At 46.4% G+C, this 21772-nt stretch overlaps 1 protein-coding gene across 1 annotated transcript in view; it reads right to left on the reverse strand.

Annotated features, from left to right (window-relative positions):
• Positions 1-21772, reverse strand: part of TMDD1 (transmembrane and death domain 1) — a 351271-nt gene that overhangs the window by 305432 nt on the left and 24067 nt on the right. The window contains exon 3 of the mRNA XM_085641018.1: positions 4425-4544. Within this exon, the coding sequence (XP_085497144.1) occupies positions 4425-4544 (120 nt within the window). The remainder of the gene's footprint in view (positions 1-4424; positions 4545-21772) is intronic.

Below are 21772 nucleotides of genomic sequence, written 5' to 3' on the forward strand. Positions count from 1 at the left end.
TTCATCCACACAGTCAGAAGGAACAAGGCATTAGGGCCTCATTAGAATGGCGGGCGGACGTACAGCCGACTGCTATCCATTCGGAAACGGGACCACCCAACTACAAGTTGGTCCCACCAACCGAATTAGGATGCGTCAGCCACCACGGCGGTCGCAATGTCTATATTTTGTATTGTGGCGGGTGCTGCAATCTGCAGCACATGCCGCAGTAGAAAAAATGGACATTACATTATATCCATGCGCTACATGGCAGGCACCATGCAATGTCTGTCACATGCTACAGGGATATGTAGAGGGGCACCATAGGTGACTCCCTAAACCCAAAACTGAGGGCCAGGGAGAAGGGGGCCCCAGTATGGGCCTCCAACGTCCCATTCTGCCAGCCTTTTCATGGCAGGTAAACCGCCATGAAACGGCCGGCGGGGAGGGACATCATAACCCCTACGGTGGTGCGTGGCAGGCACCACCACCATTGTAGGGATTGATGTTCCCTTTGACGGTTGAATCCGTGGCGGTTGGTCTCTCTGAGCACCACCCATCTGCCCGCCATCCTAATGTGCCGGGCGGAAAACAATATTGCGATGGCGGTGGGACCACCACTGACGGGCTTTCACCATCACTGTAATCAGGCCTGTAGTATTTACATCTGAAATTGCAGTTTACTGCCTGATATGTAATCCTCAACTATGGTTTTGTTTTAATTTTTCTCCAATAAGCCGGTGAAAAGTGAAAAAAAACATCCTTGAATTTGGGTTTCAGTATATAATTTGGTGATTGAGTTAATCATGGGTAATTCAAAATCAATAATCACTTTTCTAGGACTTTTATGCTATGTTTTAGTTTTAACCACTGTTAAAATTTCATTGTATGTTGAGGAGTGCTTATCAGGGAGTAAACTATACACTAAGGGGACTACATTGTTATTAATTTAGGAGTGCATAGTGTATATTTGGCTGAATGGATGAAGTGTGCATTTAAACGTCCCATCCATCATCCAAATAACACTAGTCTCCAAATTTAGAAGGTTATGCGGTGTGCTAAAGATTAGTTTCCTTTTCTGAGGGTTTTTGTTGTCATGCAAAATAAAGGTTTCATTAGTAACTGTAACAGTTAGCTCATGGGGAATATTAATATCAGAAAATGTTTGGGGTGTTATACGTTGAGGGTTACTTACCTGCTTTTTCCTTTGGATGATTCTTCTTAAATTAGGGAATGTGGGCATAGAACTTACTACATGAAAAGGGATGGTTCGGGATAACTCCCTCAAAACTGAGCCACAGGGTTCATTGGAGGTGAATGCAAATTCTTTCATTTCATTTATGTTTTCTCTAACCTCTATCTCTATTGCAGAGGCAGAGTGGTTATGCTCTGTGGTACTTTCAACAGTGTCACCAAGAGTAATGCCTGTGCAATAGGATGAGTAATATTTCACACACCTCCAATGACTCCTCAGCTCAGTTAATCTCTCCTTACAATAAATATAGCCTCCATATTTTAATAATTTGTTGCCACTGTTGGACTTGATGTAAAAAGCCTCTCCTCTACTTGCCATACTGATTTGTTTTCTAAAAAACATAAAGTGATTTTTTTTAATTGCAAGTTTTTATTCTTTAAAATCTGCAAAAGAAGGGTAATAATTCAGTAGCTGCCCGTTGACTATTTAAAGAATATGGTTTTTATTCTATTTTTTACTATGAATATGCTACCTATGACTTGGTACTATGGTTTATTGCAGACTCCTGTGAAAAGGAAGAGAGCTATTTCAATTTCTTCAATATGTTTAGCTTTGCCTTGATCGGGTTCCTTTGCCTGATTGCTTGTACTTTAGGTGGCATTGGTTTATTTCTAGGTGATAAGGTTTGCTTGATTGTGTTGCTTCTGGATGTTGTCGTGTAGGTCTGAAAAGAAAAGTTCACATTAATTGAGGTTTTTGGAAGTGATTGATACTGTAAGCATTTTGTCTCAATTGCATTTTCTTGGATTTGTAAAAACTGATTATTGATGCTTTTCCATTTGGGACACTAAAGAGAAAAGATGTGGTTATTATCGGCTATACCAGTAGGTTTTACAAAAATTTACCTCAGATTGTCATTTGTATCACGACCACATGCATCTGAATAGGCTTTGTCGACCAGCTGCTGGTTTGGCCAGAATGCTTTTTTTGATGTTTATTTTAATAAACGAGAGAAAAAAAACACAATTACATTATGTTTAACTGTAAAATTATTACATTTCTTAAACCAACTGCAGACCAGCACCTTTAATTGGTAAGCATCCAGTGGCTATAATAATAATGTTGACCCTCCCAGGATTAATCAGCAGCCTCTCTGAGGTAAGCATACATTGGAATTACATTAGTTAGTTGTTGCCCCAGAACTGTCCAGCACCTTTCCTGAGGCAAACCCACAGCAGAGTTAGAATATTACTTTGTCCACCCACCACTGTCCAGCACCTTCCCTGAGGCAAACATCTGGCATAGATAGAATAGAAAATCTTACCACCACCGCTGTCCAGCCCATTCCCTGAGTCAAACAGTCAAGTCATTTGGACCCCTGCCACTGTCCAGCACCTTCTCTGGGACATTCACCTGGCAGAGTTAGGATAGTAATGTTGTCCCCCGAAAGGGTGTTTTCCGCAGAGAAGGTTCTGGACCGTGCCAGAACCTTCTGTGAGGAAAACACCCGGTGGAGTTGGAATAGTAACTTTGCCCACCACCAGTGACCTCCACCTTGGATGAGCACCCCGTGGAGTTAGAATAGTAATTGTGCCCTACACCAATGACCAGCACCTTCCCTGAGGTAAGCACCCTGCAGAGTGAGAATAGCACTTTGCTTCCGCACCACTGACCAGCACCTTCCCTGAGGTAAGCACCCTGAGGAGTTAGTATAGTAAGTTTTGATCCCCACCTCTGTCCAGCAGCTTCTGTAAGGCAAACTTCCGGCATAGCAGAATAGGACATTTGCACACACAACTGTCCAGCACTTTCCCTGAGTCAAACATCTGGCAGTGTTAGAGTAGGAATTTTACCCTCCACTCCTGATCTTCTTCATCCCTTAGACAAACACCTTGTGGAGTTAGAATAGTCATTTTGTACCCCAACTCTGTCCAGCACCTTCCCTGAGACAAACAACTGGTGGAGTTGGAATAATGATTTTGCCCTCCAACTCTGTCCAGCACCTTCCCTGAGTCAAGCACCTGGCGGAGTTAAAATTTTAATTTTGCCCCCCACCAGTGACCAGCACCTTGCCGGAAGCAAGTATCCTGCGGAGTTAGATTAGTAATTTTGCCCCCCACCACTGATCTGCACCTTCCCTGAGGCAAACACCTGGTGAAGTTAGAATACTATTTTTCCCCCCCAACTCAGTCCAGCACATTCCCTGAGGACAACACCCGGTGGAAGTTAGAATACTAATTTTGCCCCTACTTTTGCCCGTCAACACTGTCCAGGACCTTCCCTCAGTCAACCTCACGGTGGAGTAAGAATAGTAATATTGCCCTCCGTTAGTTACCTGCACCTTCCCTGAGGTAACCACCCTGCAGAATGCTTGTTTCCAGTCCAGAGAGGACCTGGCCTGGCAGTTCGGGCTGGACTGTTCCCATTGGGCACAGGGTCAAGACTGATTTGCATATGGCTGGGTTCAAACTGGAATGGCATGTTGAGCAAACAAAACGATGGATTTAGGCCCAGATCTCTGTATTGGGGTGAATGTATGACATTGTTCTGCATTCTGTCCATCAATTGTTGTTTTTGCATCTATATATCTCTATGAACATGCGTTATAATTCCTTGCGTTGTAAAAACATGTGTTGAAATGGTAGTTACGTTGTAGAAACTGCAATGTAAAAGTATGCTTTGTAACATCATACATTCTGGGTAGAAGAGTCAATGTGGCAAACATGATCTTTCTGGGGTTCAGGTAGTCATGGAAGCGATTTAAGCATCATGCTTATGAGGTTACCGTAGGGGTCAGACCACACCACTTATAATGGCCAGCCAAGTATCCATTCTACTGATCTTTTCATTGCACAATAAAGTAGATTCAATAAATAATTCTGAGTTCTTTCCATGGTTTTTAATGGCATTTTTTTCTTCAACCAAAATTATTTTGAACTAATGGCTTAATTTTCAAACAAAGATTTCAGCTTTTTTTGAAAAAAAAGAATATTGGATTAGTGATTTCAAAAGCATAACATTTATGTTGCTTTTTATTGACCAGGTGGTTTGTGTTATAAGATAAATGCTATTTTCTCTTTGGCACCTCGCTAGCAATTTTACAACTTGTTTTGATGTTGATACTGTTACTGGGAAGATTTTCTTTCAACACCATGAGCCTTCAGTACAGAGAGCATAGTATACAGTTTTTAAAGACTGGTTCACACAGTAATTTGATTTAAACAGCATGTAGAATCTTAAATTGTGTTACCTTGAGATACATCGTCACGACCAATGATTCGAAGGGTTCGAGACAGCCTATCCCAATACATTGTATCTCCCTCCTTAGAAAGCCAATCTTGAAGGACTTCAAGACACTGCTCTTGTGTAACTGTAAAAAGAAGCAAGAAATATTACTGACCATCTGTAATAAACATGGAGAAAAATTGTTATGAAGAAGACAAGGACCTCTGTGAGTGTGCTCAATATCCCTGCTCATTGCATTAATTTCATCTTGATGTGTGCTTTAATTTAAGTGTTAACATTCTTGTTTTTATGAAAACTTGTATTTTCTGTTCTAATCATGGCTTTCAATTCACAAAGACATGTATACTTATATGCTCATAAATGTCCCTGAGGATGAGCACCCAAAAACTTATTAGTTCAAGTAGTACTAATACATATATTTTGAAATGCCTTTGTGAATTGTTTCTGAATTGTCAACACCCTATTAGTAAAAGTTCAAAGAGTGCATGCTCCATTCTATTTGTACAAATTGTATATCAATATTCCATCAAATGTTTTTGGGCAGTTCACTAAGGCATTCAAGTAGTAATAGTAGTAGTAGTAGTACAGCAGTGCAGATTTACATGGCCTCTCTCATTATTTCCATAGTTTTTATTTCACCATTCAAGTTTTCAGCAAGAAAATAACTCTAATTAAAAAAAGAGAGGGCCATTCTCTATTTTCCTTATAGTCTTAGTCACTGCTCATATCTACATCTGTGATGTTACCCTGCTGTCTACAAAGGTACTCATTGTACTGAGTCCTGTCTTAGAATTTTAGTTTGTGCTGGTTTTATGGTTAGTTTGGACTTGGCAAAGTAACACTTGTAGGGGCTCTCTGATTCTGAAAAACACTCAATGGAAAGGAAGAAACATGATGGCACACCACTGATTACATGACAAAAACATCTCTGTCGCATTCCTTTTAAAGTCTCCACATTGGCAAACTCCACATAGTACAACTTTTGTTGCTTGGTCCTCAGATGATATGAGGTATACCTTATTTTCTTGGTCTCTCAGCCTGTCAGTGCTATGCCATGACCACTCCGAGGTGGAATAACTGCTGCATTAACAGAAATTAAAATGTAATATTCATCCATTCAAGACATTGTACAAGTTCACAACTATGAGAAATGTTGTGCTTTGAAACCCTTTTACTTGGTAGCATAATTGCATGAATGAGCTACGTGACTGCTTTACAAATCCGCTTGGGCAGGAAGAGCGTTGCACACAAAGAATGGACAGTTGCTTATATGTTGCCTTAAAGTTTTAAATCATAACTACCAAGAAGATATATAGAATAAAATCAAAGATAATGCTCATTCTTGTTGAACACAATTATGCTGAGCCAACGTCTTCTTTTTAGAATACTGTACGCAGGAACTGAACTTAACTCTGCTCCATGGCATGAGCATAGCTTATTCTTGAGAAGTTTTTCGCGACTTTCACTTGTTGAATAATCTACCAACCTTCTGTCTCATGGATGTCTTCTTCATTGTAGACAAAAAGTCTCTGTTTAAAATCAATATGTCATCAAACACAGATGAAATGCCAGAACTGGTGGGCACTTGTGGTTGTACTTCTGGTGTACGGTTAATGCAGCTATTCTTACAGGGCTGCAAGCGAATCACTTAAATATTCAGCCTTCTGTCCAACACCAAGAGTCTGTTGAGGCAGGATATGGATTTGTAAAAGAAACATCGACAGAAGTGGACATGGAATTGATGATTTGAAGACAGTGGCTAAGTAGCAAGCAGTTAACATTTAACACCTTGCAGGCAGTTCTCATAGGCATAATGTACACTTGATAATCTGAAATAATAAGGAGAAGTCATGGACTTCTATCCAGAATTCTTTCCCTCCAAATTATTTGTTCTTCCTGATGGGTATGTAGGTGGATAAAACTCAGAGAACGATATTCTCAGAATCATTTATTGTATAAATGTGGTCAGATTGCAGAGGTACAGAAGTAATCATCAGCAAATAATCTTTCTACCTTGATCTCAGAGTAGGAGCACTGAATATGAACTGTACAATAGGCACAAGTCAAGTGGAAGTTTGGGAGCATAGCAGCTAACCTGTATCTGCCACTGCCCGAGAGGTTCTGCATTTATATCCATGGATAAACACAATACATTGATTCTCAAGGAAAGGTTATGCATTGTGTTAAAACCATATCATTATGTTGTCCTTTCTTACTAGATGCAGATGGTGTGAGAGAGTAGAAGTGGGGGAATAGAAAATATAGGGACTGATATACAACAATGTGTAATTGTCACAAACCCACCAATGCACAAAATCAGATGATTTGCCACCGCTAAGAAGCCTTTTTTTTATTTACAACCATAATTCCAGTCACAATCAAAAGGTTGCTGACTCCCAAGTTGAGGTGGTATGTTTTTCTGAATCGTCTTTGGGCCCCTTCTCCTTTGCGTATTGGTTGTACAATTTTCAGGAGGAGAATGCAGTTGTCCAGGAGACCTCTATCAACTTACAATTAAACGTTCCAAAAAGGAAACTTTTTTTAAAGATTCCCCACTTCATTTAGGGAACGTGGCTACTTTAAAAAGGTTTTCTTTTTTGAAAATCAATAACATGGATGGTGGTCTGCTGATCGTCACAGGCCACCTTCCATGTGATTGTTGAGGGATTCAAACGTCTTATTCTGTTTGTTCGTACAATGTAATGTTAGCACAATGTATCTATGATGTTTAAATCAATATGAAGTCGCAGTTTGTTATTCATGTGCTGCAACCCACTGAGCTATATTTGTAATGGGCAAGCTTCAGGTGTATAGAATTGTTCCTGTAATGAGGAATCTTTTATCTTATTCTTGCCTTCTCAGTAAGAGACCTGTTATGCTACATTGCTTTCCTTCAGTTAGGTTCATTATAATGGATGTTTTGTATGTTGCTGTTATATGGAATAGAGGCTTGTTAATGACAGAAAGACCTCTGATGCAGACGCTTGATTCTGTAGCTCCATGCATGGCACAGTTCCCCCCTCCCTCTTGGAGTCTGATTTACTGAGAGCAGCTGAAAGTGAACTGTCTTTCCTTTCTATCTGAGGCCCAAGGTCACATCTGCAGAAGGGAGTAATGGCAGACATTCCTCTGGGCCCGAGACGAAAGGGAGTCACCCGGCCGACCTTCTCTGAAGAAGATAGTAACCTTATACGGGCAGATGGTATGAGCTCATTTAGGAGCTCTCGGGCTAACTGGTGTTTTTCCACTTAAAATGCTTTGTATGCTGAATCTGTTATGTATATAAGTGTGACTCTGTCAAGGGGCCAGCAGTCTTCCTCGGCGCACCTGATTGGTGAGGATCGATGAGGCTCCTCTATATAGAGTTCTGTTATGGCCAATAAACGCTTGAACCTTCTACGTTGCCAACTGCTTATTATTGACCTGATATTGCAGGCCACTGGTAAGTGTGGCCCTTGGGATTACTATTAGATTACTACAGTTGGCGGCCACGAAGGGACCCCGTGATAGGGCCTTCCTCCCCCGTAACCGGGTGGTTAGGATTGGGGGTGTTCTGGTCAAGTGAGTGGAGTGAGAAGAAGAGAAAAAATTGAAAATCTACCATTTTTGGTCTGCACCCACGATCAGAGTGCCCTCTACTGCTAGTGGCCCTTCACCGGGGTCCTACGAGCTGAACCCAGGAACTGACCGTGTTGGTTGTAAGAAGTTGGCAGCGGAGAACGAACATTCGTACCTGGGTGCACCCGGTGAGTAATTTGTTTGTTTGAAACATGCGCTGTTGAGCGGTGCATTTGTTTGAAGCACGCGCTATTAAGCGGTGCATTTGGAACAGTTAACTGTATTTGATTTGAGGGGTCGTGAGGACCCTAGGAGAATTACGGAGGTCTTGCAGGGTGGTCCGGTAGGGACTGACTGTAGAGACTCCGCGGATCTTTTGTGATATTTTGAGATACTGATCAGATGCCTAGTTGTTACCTGTGAGTAATACACGGCCGGATTGCACTCGGAAAAGCCTGTGGTTATAACTGGGTAGCCATGAGACAAATCTGAAGTACGGCTTGGACTACATCAGAACAGTCTCAGTGGTGAACCAGGGAGGTCATGGGATGGTCCGTAGTCCAGTTCGTGGTTACCCCTGTCTGACAGCCTCTTGCCAGTCTGTTGGAAGACTGCTTGTTGTGATCCTGTTGATCCTTTTGAATAATTCTCCACGAACGGGAGTCGACGGGCTCGGTTCGTTTGTTTGGATGCATCAAGTTTGGATAGGTTGAACTGCAGAAAACGTTACATAAGAAATGTACATGTCATTTTGGTATTTGGAATTGTTGGTAAAAAGCGCCGGCATGCTTTCAATCACGTGTTGAAAAATGTGTGTGAGTGGCGAATATATGCCTGCAGTATAAAATATGGGAGTGTGTGTAACATGGCCATGTAGATATGAGATTGTATGTTGGTAAGATTGCTCATTTGAATGTAAGTAAGCTATTAGTGAATAAGAATGTTGTGGTATGGTCAATTGTGTTTTGGATGTTGCTAGCGCTGGAAAAAGCGTGTGATTGAATGACTGTGAATATGTGAAAGAATTCTGAGAAGTGAGATTGTTGAGGAGTAAGTTTAATTTGGTCTAATCACCGTCAATGCGTAGCAAAAGGAAATTGAGAGGGGTGTGGCTAGGGAAACAGCAAACCCTGTGATTTGATGACACCCCGAATGTACAAAAGTATTAATGAAAAGTAATTAGGGACCGGTTAAAAGTTTAGCTTGAGAGAAATTGTAGGTATTTCGAATTTGCAAATTGTTCCTATGCAGCTTTGTGTTCTTGGTGGTTCAGTGAACCAATGTGCTGGGTCCAGACGGTTGTAGGTTCTGATTCAAGCTGAACCTGCTGAGACTCCCATCCATTAGAGGTTGATAAAATAAGTACCATTGTGTGAAGTGACAACCCATAATCTGCTCTGTGCTAATATGGTATGTGCTGTACATTATCCACAGTGAGCGTTTTACTAATCTGAGATTAGAAAATACAATTATGATCCCCAGAAAATAAATTGTATATCAAAATTAATTTTTCAATAGGGCAAATTATTGCAGTTCAGCTGAAATTAGGAAGACTTTTTGTCTTTGACAGCTTCAGAGTGAGGAGAAGGTGGGGGCTAAAGAGCGCAGAATGCGATGCAGAAATTGAAGGCAGATTGTGACCCTGAAGCCTGTAAGGTGGGGACTAGACACAGGAGCGAGTAAACCAGGAGGTGAAATCACTGCTTAGAAAGCTTCTCTGACATGGAAATGTGTAATGCCTGCAGCAGGAGAGCCTTGGACGGAGGTGGGGGCCAGGAGTAGATGGAAAACAGATGGCTAGCAGCCCAGGCTCAACCCACGCTGAGGGGCTATTTTTAGCTTCTCTGATGAGACAGGGCAGTTGAGAAAGGAAACTCAAGAAGCCTTCCTTTGTTCTATTCTTGTGCAAGACCAGTGCCTTGAGGAAATGTCTATGGAAGACTGTTGTTTTTATTTCTTAACAAATGTTGCATTAATTCTAGACAAAAAGTAAAATGATGCTCTTGCTTGAAATTTTAAGGGCTATATGCCTATATAAAAATGATTTTCAAATTAAGACTTAATTTTCACAGTGGAAATTGTGGCCCAAAGCTAACATGGAATATCAGTGAAGTAATTTTACTTTTTAGAAAGTTACACTAAGGTAGCCTAGTGTCACCAGCTGACTGACAAGATGATAACAGTTAAGTAATGGAAATTTATTTTTGTGCATTATGTTTTGTCTTTTGATTAAAAGTTATAAGTGTTGTTTTGTCTGTTATGGGACATGTTTTTCTTTTGGACATGTTTTTCTTTTGTGTGTGCTGTATTTTTCTGCTTCTGCCCACAGATCCTTCATGGATTGTTCTGGGTGGTTTTAAGGCTGACAAGACACGTGAGTTGGATTGACAAACTGATCAAAAGGTTATAACCTTCAACTTCTAAACACAGGTCCCACTCATTGTGCCGGTCACTTACTGGACCCGATCCTATCTAACCTGTCCCTAGATTGTTCTCGTGAAGCCCTACAAATCACCTGGTCCGACCACTTAGCTGTCCCCTTCTCTTATGACATGGCTGATACAGTAATAAGACCTGAGGTGGAAACTACGCGGCCAGTTCGGAATTGGGGGAAGATTAACTTGCCAGAACTCAATAAACTACTGATCAAAACACTTCCATGTGTTGAACTACCAACTGCCGCTCTCAATTGCGCCACTGAACTCTGGCTAACCACTGCAGTCAATACAGCGCTTCCAATGACATCAAAGCCCGCATTTTCACACCACCCTCCTGCTCCATGGTATTCGGAACAACTTAAAAGCCTCCGCTCACATTGTAAGACCTTGGAGCGTAAATGGAGACAAGGCTATTCTCCTTCACGTAAAGCCACATATAAAGAAGCCTTAAAAAAATACCACTACAGTTGTAAAACTGCTAAAGCAGACTACATAAGGAAAACTGTGACTGATGCACAAAACTGCCCAAAGGTGCTATTCTCTGTTGTCAAAAAATTGACTGGTGCTAACTCGATCCCTCCTCCCCCGGCACTTGATGGCATTCAGTGTCAGTCCTTAGCGGATTACTTCATAGATAAAGTTGATCTTATCTATGAAAATTTCACTACACCTCCAGGTACTATGTACACTGCCCTTGACATAGTCCAAAAATTGGAAAACAATGACACTGATGCAGTAGTCACTACTTGGCAGCCCTTAGACGCCATTTCTTTCCTCTCCTGTTTAAATAGTGTGAGATCGGGCTCCCCACAGGACGCTCTCCCGGCCAAAATATTAAAACAATTAGACCCCCTCACTCATCCCCCCATCATTAAATTACTCAACGCTTCTCTGAGCGAGGCCCATGTCCCACAACCTTGGAAACACGCCATGGTTGTACCGTTATTAAAAAAACAGGGTGCAGATCCTTCAAATCCTGCTAACTTTCGCCCTATATCTTTGTTGCCAATTTTCTCAAAGATATTGGAGAGACATATAAATTCTCAGCTCTCCAAACTGGTTGAAAACACTGGATTTCTCCATCCTTCTCAGTCGGGCTTTCGGCCTAGGCACTCAACCGAGACAGCCCTCCTGGGGGTGACAGAGAGTCTTAGGCACGGTGTCGATCAGGGAAACACCATGGCGCTCATCCTGTTGGATTTGAGCGCAGCTTTCGACACCGTGTCACATTCCATCCTCATTGACTCTCTGAAATCTCTAGGTGTGGCAGGCCAGGCCTTGGCCTGGCTGGCGTCTTTCCTTAGTGACCGAAGCTTCCAAGTGTTTTCTTCTAAAGCTGCCTCCGCCATTTGTCCTTCCACCCGTGGCGTCCCCCAGGGCTCAATTCTTAGCCCTTTATTATTTAATATTTATGTTAAACCCTTGGCAACCGTAGTCGAACAAGCTGGGCTAACCCTGTTTTCCTACGCAGATGACACCCAGATTGTCTTCTCCTTGTCAGGGAGAGACGTAAACAACATCTCCGCACTCAAGTCGGGCCTCACTCTTGTGGCCGACTGGATGCGGAGAAATTGTCTCAAGCTGAATGGGGAGAAGACCGAGGTGGTCATTCTGGGACAGAACAAACATCTTTGGGGTCCTCGCCATTGGCCCATTGAACTGGGAAATACGCCTACACCATCTACGGCAGTTCGCAACCTGGGCGTCATTACTGACGACAGGCTAACTATGAGACAACAGGCTACTAAGGTCTCAGCCATCTGCTTTTCAACCTTGCGATGGCTTCACAAGATTTTGTGGATGCTCCCCCTCTCCTCTCGCAGAACTGTAGTCCAGGCACTTGTAACATCACGCCTGGACTATGGCAACATTCTCTATTTGGGCGCAGATAAAGCTACTATACATGTGCTGCAGGTGGTGCAAAATGCGGCCGCGCGCCTGCTAAAGAATGTCCCCAGACGCACCTCAGCCACTGCCGCTTTGCGTGACCTCCATTGGTTGAGCATCCCAGAACGCGTTAAATTCAAGGCACTCTGCTATATGTTCAAGGCTAAGCAGGGTAGCGCCCCAGTATATGTTCAGGGGCTGGTAAAACCCTATAGACCCCTGCGCTCATTAAGGTCATCGGACATTGGCAATTTCACAGTACCAAGATGGAAGCTGGCAAAAATGGGAGGCCGCTCCTTTTCCACTCTTGGTCCTAAATACTGGAACTCCCTCCCATTGGCATTAAAATCTGAGACCAACTTACTCCGCTTCCGTAAGGCTTTGAAGACCCTGCTCTTTACTAAGCGTGACCAATAGTCGGCAGAGGCCTTAAGTCAAGGTGACATTCTCTTTTCTTCTACAGTCTATCCCTGGCGCCGGGAAACCCATTGTGGGTAGCTGTGCGCGGTACAACCTTAAATAAATAAATAAATAAATAAATAAATAACTATGAGAGGAAAAGTGAGATATGGGCCTTCAAATGGGAAATCAGGGTACATTGTGTTGAAATAAATGTTTTTTTGTCATAACACCTTTCCAAAAAGAAATGTTCGTGTGTTTTTCATTTTGATTATTCTTGCTGGTCCTGTGCATCAGAAGCGACACAGTCAGTTCAGCTGACAGCTGGTCATTATTAAGATGACCTGCTGTCAGATGGGGTGAGTAAGGTAAGAAAATCAGTTATTGATTTTAAGCCTGACAAATTAAGCAGGCCAGAATGTTCGACTCTGAGCTGTAGGTTCAGTAATTGCGCATCACTGTTCATTTATATATGCTATTGTAATTTGTCTATGCTTTCTGTGCATGGTATACTGATGGCTTGGCATATGTATTTTTATTTTATATATGTTTTGTTTTTGTGTCGTATTGACAATTCTATTTTTATACTAATACAAGTTCTACTGTGCGGTACAGAGATGGTCGTGACGACGTCAATCCCTGCGCAGCAGTTGGCTGGAACTTGTTCAAAATTACTAAATTCCACAGACATGATATTATCATTATCATGCTGTCAAAATAGCAGACAACACGTTATCAGTGTATGTCTAATTGGTATTGGAGATGAATAAAACAAGAAAAGTTATGCAAGACTAAAATATGTGTCACCTGTGGTTAGCAATGACTGCCCTTCTCTTATAGACAGGCAGCCGTCGGTCATATGTTTCCAGATTGGATATTAGGGAACCATTATGATTTGTAGCCCCTGCCAAAAGGTGACAAATGGCACAGGAATGTTTACTTAGTTAAGACTTCCTCAGAGTGAAAACTCTGCATTTTAGAATGCTGTAACGGGTTTCCACAAATGAGGTTCAGTATTTTGGGTAATGAGAAAATATCTGACAGGCTTTCCTATTCTTAAAAGTTTTCTTCTTATAAGCTCATTCTTGTAAATGGTGGCGCAAGCTAAGGCAATGAGATTTGTACATTTGCTAGAAAGATTTCTCGCCATTTCATAGTGCTATGTGTTAGACCTGGCACCTTGGCGTGAGTCTCCCTTCCTCTTTTTGTCGCTGTGCCTCATGTGATTTTATGGTGTTGGCCGCTCAGCGCGCTGTGCCACTGCCAACCAGAGTCGCGGTGCGAGTGCTCCCTTGTAAATTGTATATGTTGGTTGGATTCCATGATTGGATTGTTTGATTTACTATCAGACCCCAGTAAAGTGCGCCAGGAGCGCCAGGGCATGTAAATGCAAACACCGCTGGTGGGCTTTCAGCACTGGTAGTGCCACCCACAGAAGCGGCCGGTAAAATATGTCTAAGGTCTGCCATCGCAGAACCTGCGTGCAGTCTGGTACTGACATGCTGACTGGCAAGTGCCCACACTTGCCGGTCCCTAAAACCTTCCCTTAGCTGCATGTTAGTCACCCCTCTGGCAGGCCCACGGGCTAAGTGCGTTGTAAGCCTAAGGTAGGACAAGCCTGGATGCGTGGCATGTCCTAGTAGTGAATGACCGCCATCTTGTTGTTCACTACTGCAAGGCTACCCTGTTCTCATAGGCCAGTATGGGCGGCCTGGATTGTTACACCCTATGATCCTAACTGACCCAGGGAGCATGGTAGAAGATCGAGTTTAGTATGCCTGAACTCGGAATAATAAGGTACATCTTTTCGCAAGGTTTATTTTAATATTCCGGGTTTGCAAATGCCGCTTTTAGAAAGTTGGCCTTTGCTTGCCTAAACATTTCAGCCCGCCTCTGCGTGATGTGTATCTGATGTCTGGCTGGTATGAGTGACAGGGCTGGGGGAACCCAGATGGGCAGGGCTAGGTAGCCTGGTGATGAATAGGACGATCGACAGGTAGATGGGTGGGAGGAGTGCTCCGAGGCTCTGAATAGGACAGTGCTCTGCCACCTCAATGCCGGCTCCGCCCCCTGTGGAGCGTCTGAGGACTCTGCCCTGCACTCTGAAAGAAGAAGCCTGCATCGCGTAAACAAAGTGCTCAGAAACCGGACTGAACTAGGCAAGGGCCCCCCTGGCCTGGGAGAACAAAAGATTCGCTGTATAAATGGAGGAGCCCTGCTCCTGAGAAACTAGATCCGCTTTTGACCAAGAAGAATCTCTGCCTGAGGAGGAGGCACCGGGAAAGCTGTAGGAGGAAGACTGTCCCTATCCTGGGGGATTGGCCTACAGTGGTGACCTTGCTGCCAAAGGGGAGAAGAGAAACTGTTGCTGAAGACTTTGCTTTATTTTTACTTTCAAGACTTGTGCTTTTCCAAAACGATCTCCAAGGGCTTGGAACTGAGCTTGCCCCCTGAACTGAGCCCCAGGACCATTGGGCTCTACCTGATCTTCACTCGCCGGCCGCTGGACTGTGGTGTCCTTTCCCTCGCCGGAGCTGTGACCCTCGTGCCCCAGTCCCTCCTTGAGCCGTGACCAGGACTGCTTAGCCGCCCCCGCCTTGGGAAGAGCCTCGCTCGATCGGAGCCGCTCCCCCTACGCTGTGCTGGGCTGCCCCTGTCACCTCGCTCGTTGGAGGCTCGCTGTGCACCTTCACCCTCCCGCCGGAATCGGCGTTGTGAGCATCTCCAAGCCTCGGACGGCCCGGACGTAATCTGCGTGCCCGGCTGCCCCGCTTTGTTCACCCGCCTCCTGCAACACCCCGCTCTTGTCGTGAGCCTGAAGATCAGACCCCTATCGTGAAGTGTGGGAGCCTCGGACGCCGCCTCGCCCTTCTGTCGAAGAGCCGCTGAAATCCCGCACCCACCTTCGCGTCAAGAAACAAGGTACTGTACTTACAAACTCGACCGCAAGCTCGCATCGGATCCAGGGTCCGCAACGTTCTGATTTCCCTGTCATCTGCCGCGTGCTTTCTGGGCGCAGCCTCAGCACGAAGTGCGCTGAGGCCTACCGTTACCTTGTGCCCGCCTAAAGAACTTTCCGTAACAAAGAGAACATTACCGTATTCCTAAGAATTGTGGCCCCATCAGTTCAACGTTACTGGGCCTTGTATTTGAATCTGCTGAATCTACATAAAAGCTTATTTTTATATACTTCCTGATTGGTGTCCGTTTGTGGTGCATGCAAGGGGTTTACTGTATGTGTAATTGCATTTGCTTAACCGTGTACGCCTGAGACTTAGCCTAGACTGCTCGCGCCACGCACCTAGAGGGTGAGCAGGGGTTATTCTGGGGAGTCATCCTTCGCCCTGACAAGAAGTAAAGGGTCCCTGCTTGTTGTGGGTTCACACCTGCGTCAACCAGAGCCCCCTCATTTCTAACATTGGTGGCAGCGGTGGGATTTACGGATTTGCATTTGCGGTTTGCGTATAGTGAACCACTGATCACCACGTAGTGAGAGCAGACCGGTAACACAGCCACAAGACTAGCATCTGTTTTTATTTTGCCAAGAATCTCCGTTGTTAGAACCATGCCTGGTTCACTTCCCGCCGGAAGGGCAGCTTCTATAATCTCTGGATTTGAGGACATAGATTGGGAAGAAAGCGCACTTCAGAATTATACCAATGAAGAATTGAAAGGTTTTTGCTCCAAGTTCAGAGTTGCCCAAACTGGATTGAAAAGGAAGGAACAACTCGTGAAGGCGCTGAGGGCCTGGTATGAGTCAAAGGCACCAGAGAATCAGGTGGAAATGGTTCCACCAGAAAGTGTCCATGAGTTTGGCAGAGGCCTGTCGCCAGAAGAGTTGGCAGACAGGGCAGCAACCCGGGCACACGAAGTAGAGATGGCAAAACTTCATGGGCAGATGGATATGGAAAAACAAAGATTAGCCATGGAGGAAAAGAAACTACAATTAGAGCATGACATGAAGCTGAGGGAGCTGGAGCTGAAAGCAAAAAGTTTGGAGCTTAATCCCTCTGGTGGCAGCACACCGCCAGTACAGGCGGAACCAAGAGTGTATATTCCCAAGGATGTAGTGAAGGAGTTCTTCAAGAATGACGACATCGGGCAGTGGTTCAGAGCCTACGAGGTAGCCATGTCTTCCCACCGGGTCCCTGAGAAAGATTGGGGAGCAGGGTTGTGGGGACGGTTCCTGAGTGAAGGGCGGGACACACTGCTAGATTTACCTGCTGATGTTCATAATTCTTATGCCCATATGAAGGAAGCATTGATGACTAGGTATGGGTTGACCCCTGAGTTATATAGACAGAGGTTCAGGGGTTGCACTAAGATTCCCAATAGTACGTATGTGGAGTATGTGACTTTCTTTTGCAGAGCGCTGGATGGTTGGGTAAAGGGTAGTAAGGTAAATGATTATCAAGGGCTTCTTGATTTAATGGCATGGGAGCACTTGTCCAGTAATTGTTTTCCTGAGCTACGCCAGCACCTGATAGATAGTAGGCTGACTAACCCTAGGAAGCTTGCTGAGGAGGCGGACCGCTGGGTCAGTACCAGGGTCCACAAGGGTCCCGTGGGGGATTCCGCCAAAGGTGGGCAGGGTCCCCAGCAGAAGAGTGGGGGGGACAGGGGTAAACAGAAGCAGTTCCAAAAAGGGCCCCAAAATAGTCCCCAAGGGAACCAAGGGAAGGGTTCTCAGCCTCTCCCACCCCAGAAACCGACCGGGGCCCCGACAGGTCCTCCTGTTCAGAAGGGGCCCGTCAGATGTTACAGGTGTAACAATTTAGGGCATTTTGCCTCTGATGTAAAGTGTCCATTGTTTGGTAAACCAGCACCCACTGGTGCTCCACCCCGGCAGGTGACTAGTGTAGCCTTGGGGGAGGAGAGGGATGTCCAAGGTGGGTGGGGTCCCGCAGAGATGTCCCTGGTCTCGCTAGGAGACCGTGAAGTGGTCCCTCCAACCCAGCTGCCTGAGAACACTAAGAAGTACAGGCAGTGGGTGACCATAAATGGCCATAGAGTGGAAGCTCTTAGAGATACAGGAGCCAGTGTGACAGCTGTCAGGTGTCACCTGGTGTCTCAGGAGCAGGTGGTCCCCAATGCATTCTATCCCGTTGTTGCCGCTGACAACACAGAGAGGCACTGCAAGGTGGCTCAGGTTCCCTTTGAGTGGGGGGGGGTCTCTGGTACTCTTCAGGTAGCTGTGAGGCCCGCCATGCCTGTAGACTGTTTGTTAGGGAACGATTTGGAGAGCTCACCTTGGGCTAAGGTGGAGCGGAGTGCTCACCTGGAGATGTTGGGTATGCCGGATTGGGCGTGTGTCACCACACGGTCCATGGCAGCCAGTAGAGGTACTCAAGAGGTCCTGGAGCCTGAGAGGGAGGCCCAGGAACCGGTCTCAGAGAGAAGGAGCAAGGGGCGCGGGAAGCCGGCCCCTGAAGTTCCCACGGTCCAGGAGGAAGCAGACCTTGAGGGGGATGCCCTGGAGCATACAGGGGAGCAGATAGCTGAACTGGGAGACCTGCCGGAGCTGACCCATTGGCAGCAGGAAGGGGGTCCCACCAGGGAGGACTTTTGTAAGGCACAGAAGGAGTGCCCTTCTCTCGTGGGTATGCGGCAGCAGGCTGCAGACCAGGCCGCAGGTGATCAGTCAGGATCACATTTCGTTTACTGGGAGAACGACCTCCTATATACCGAGCCTAAGGTTGCTGAGCCTGGGTCAGCCCGTGTGCTGGTGGTACCCCAGGACTTCAGAGCCTTCCTACTGGGGCTGGCTCACGATGTGCCATTGGCAGGGCATTTGGGGCAGGACAAGACCTTTGAAAGGCTTGTCACCCACTTTTATTGGCCTCAAATGCGCAAGAGTTCGGATACTCACTGCAGGACATGCCAGACTTGCCAGGCAAGGGGAAAGAGTGGAAGGAAGCAGATGGCTCCACTCCAGCCATTTCCTGTGGTCGGTACCCCATTCCAGCGAGTGGGGATTGACATTGTAGGGCCACTGGACCCCAGGACAGCGATGGGCAATAGGTTCATCCTGGTCCTGGTGGACCATGCCACCCGGTACCCGGAAGCCATTCCTCTGAGGACAGTGACGGCCCCCGTGGTGGGACGGGCACTGATGGGAATGTTCTCCCGAGTGGGATTCCCTCTAGAGGTGGTGTCTGACCGAGGTACCAATTTCATGTCCAAGTACATGAAATCTCTTTGGCAAGAGTGTGGTGTAACCTACAAGTTCACCACACCTTAACACCCCCAAGGAAACGGGTTGGTTGAGAGATTCAACCGAACCCTCAAAGGCATGATAATGGGCCTAGAAGGACCCATGAGGCGTAAGTGGGACGTCCTCTTACCATGCCTTCTCTTCGCTTACCGTGAGGTGCCACAGAAGTCTCTGGGGTTCAGTCCCTTTGAGCTTCTGTATGGTCACCCAGTCAGAGGACCTCTAAGTCTGGTCAAGGAAGGCTGGGAGCAATCTCCCAGGAATCCTCCCCAGAATGTATATAGTTACATGCTGGCCTTCAGGAATCAGACTAGGCGATTCAGGCAACTTGCTGAGGCAAATCTGGAAGCCAGCCAGGAGGAGATGAAGCGGTGGTACGACCAGAATGCCACTCTGGTAGAGCTTCAGCCTGGACAGAAAGTATGGGTCTTGGCCCCCGTGGATCCGTGTGTGCTCCAGGATAAGTGGACCGGTCCCTTTGAGGTGGTGGAGCGCAAGAGTCCTGTTACCTACGTGGTGGACCTGAAGTCTCCTAGGAACCCCTTAAGGGTCCTACATGTCAACTGCCTCAAGCCCCACTTGGAGAGGTCCCAAGTGGGCATGCTCTTGGCAACAGATGCTGGAATGGAAGAGGAGACAGAACCTCTTCCTGACCTCCTGTCAGCCAAGGAGCAAGATGGGTCAGTGGATGGTGTCATCCTCTCTTCCACCCTGACCCCTGAGCAACAGAATGATTGTCGCCAGTTGCTGGGACAATTTTCTGACCTGTTTTCCCTGGTCCCTGGTGTCACTGATTGGTGCGTCCATGATGTGGACACTGGAGATAGTCCACCTGTGCGGCACAAGGCCTACAGGGTGACTGACAGGGTGAGGACATGCATCAAGGAGGAGGTCTCCAAGATGTTTGCACTCGGGGTAATTGAGTCTTCTAGCAGTCCTTGGGCCAGCCCCGTGTTCTTGGTCCCAAAGGCTGCAGCGCCGGGAGCCACACCCGAACTCCGGTTCTGTGTGGACTACAGAGGACTCAATTCGGTCACTAGGACCGACGCACACCCCATCCCCAGAGCTGATGAGCTCATCGATCGGCTAGGGGCTGCCAACTACCTCAGTACGTTTGATTTAACGTCTGGGTATTGGCAGATCGCCTTGACCGAGGGGGCCAAAGAGAGGTCAGCATTTTCCACCCCAGATGGGCACTACCAGTTCCGGGTTATGCCATTTGGGATGAAGAATGCCCCTGCCACCTTCCAGAGATTGGTAAACCAGGTGTTGGCTGGGCTGGATTCGTTCAGTGCGGCCTACCTGGATGACATCGCAGTGTTCAGCTCCACTTGGGAGGAACACCTGCGTCACCTCTGGGAAGTGTTGATGGCGCTGCGCAAGGCAGGCCTCACGATCAAGGTGAGTAAGTGCCAGATCGGGCAGGGTTCCGTGGTGTACTTGGGACACCAAGTTGGGAGTGGCCAGGTGGCACCCCTTCAGCCCAAGATAGAAACCATCCTGAATTGGGAGGCACCCAAAACCCAGACGGAAGTGAGAGCCTTCCTAGGTCTCACCGGGTACTACAGGTGGTTTGTCAAGGGGTATGGCAACATGGTTGCCCCCTTGACAGCGCTGACTTCGAAGAAGCAGCCCAGGAAAGTGATCTGGACTGACACCTGTCAGAAAGCTTTTGAGGCCTTGAAAACTGCTATGTGCACGGCGCCCGTGCTCTTGGCTCCCAACTTCTCCAAAGAGTTTATCGTTCAGACAGACGCTTCAGAGCATGGTGTGGGGGCTGTTCTTTCACAGATTAATGAGGAGGGCCTAGATCAACCCGTAGCCTTTCTTAGCAGGAGGTTACTTCCACGGGAACAGAGGTGGAGTGCTATTGAGCGTGAGGCATTTGCTGTGGTCTGGGCGCTGAAGAAGCTAAGACCCTACTTGTTTGGGTCTCACTTCCGGGTTTAGACGGACCACAGGCCCCTCAGATGGTTGATGCATATGAGGGGTGAGAATCCAAAGCTGTTGAGGTGGTCCATTTCCCTACAGGGTATGGATTTCACGGTGGAACATCGCCCTGGTACAGATCACGCCCATGCTGACGGTCTGTCCAGATTTTTCCGCCTTAGTGATGAGGAACTCCCTGGGGTAGGGTAGTTCTCCCCACTTTTCAGCTGGAGGGGACACGTGTTAGACCTGGCACCTTGGCGTGAGTCTCCCTTCCTCTTTTTGTCGCTGTGCCTCATGTGATTTTATGGTGTTGGCCGCTCAGCGCGCTGTGCCACTGCCAACCAGTGTCGCGGTGCGAGTGCTCTCTTGTAAATTGTATATGTTGGTTGGATTCCATAATTGGATTGTTTGATTTACTATCAGACCCCAGTAAAGTGCGCCAGGAGCGCCAGGGCATGTAAATGCAAACACCGCTGGTGGGCTTGCAGCACTGGTCGTGCCACCCACAGAAGCGGCCGGTAAAATATGTCTAAGGTCTGCCATCGCAGAACCTGCGTGCAGTCTGGTACTGACATGCTGACTGGCAAGTGCCCACACTTGCCGGTCCCTAAAACCTTCCCTTAGCTGCATGTTAGTCACCCCTCTGGCAGGCCCACGGGCAGGGTGCGTTGTAAGCCTAAGGTAGGACAAGCCTGGATGCGTGGCATGTCCTAGTAGTGAATGACCTCCATCTTGTTGTTCACTACTGCAAGGCTACCCTGTTCTCATAGGCCAGTATGGGCGGCCTGGATTGTTACACCCTATGATCCTAACCGACCCAGGGAGCATGGTAGAAGATCGAGTTTAGTATGCCTGAACTCGGAATAATAAGGTACATCTTTTCGCAAGGTTTATTTTAATATTCCGGGTTTGCAAATGCCGCTT

Source organism: Triturus cristatus, chromosome 1_1 (assembly GCF_964204655.1).
Source record: "Triturus cristatus chromosome 1_1, aTriCri1.1, whole genome shotgun sequence".
NCBI lineage: Eukaryota > Metazoa > Chordata > Amphibia > Caudata > Salamandridae > Triturus > Triturus cristatus.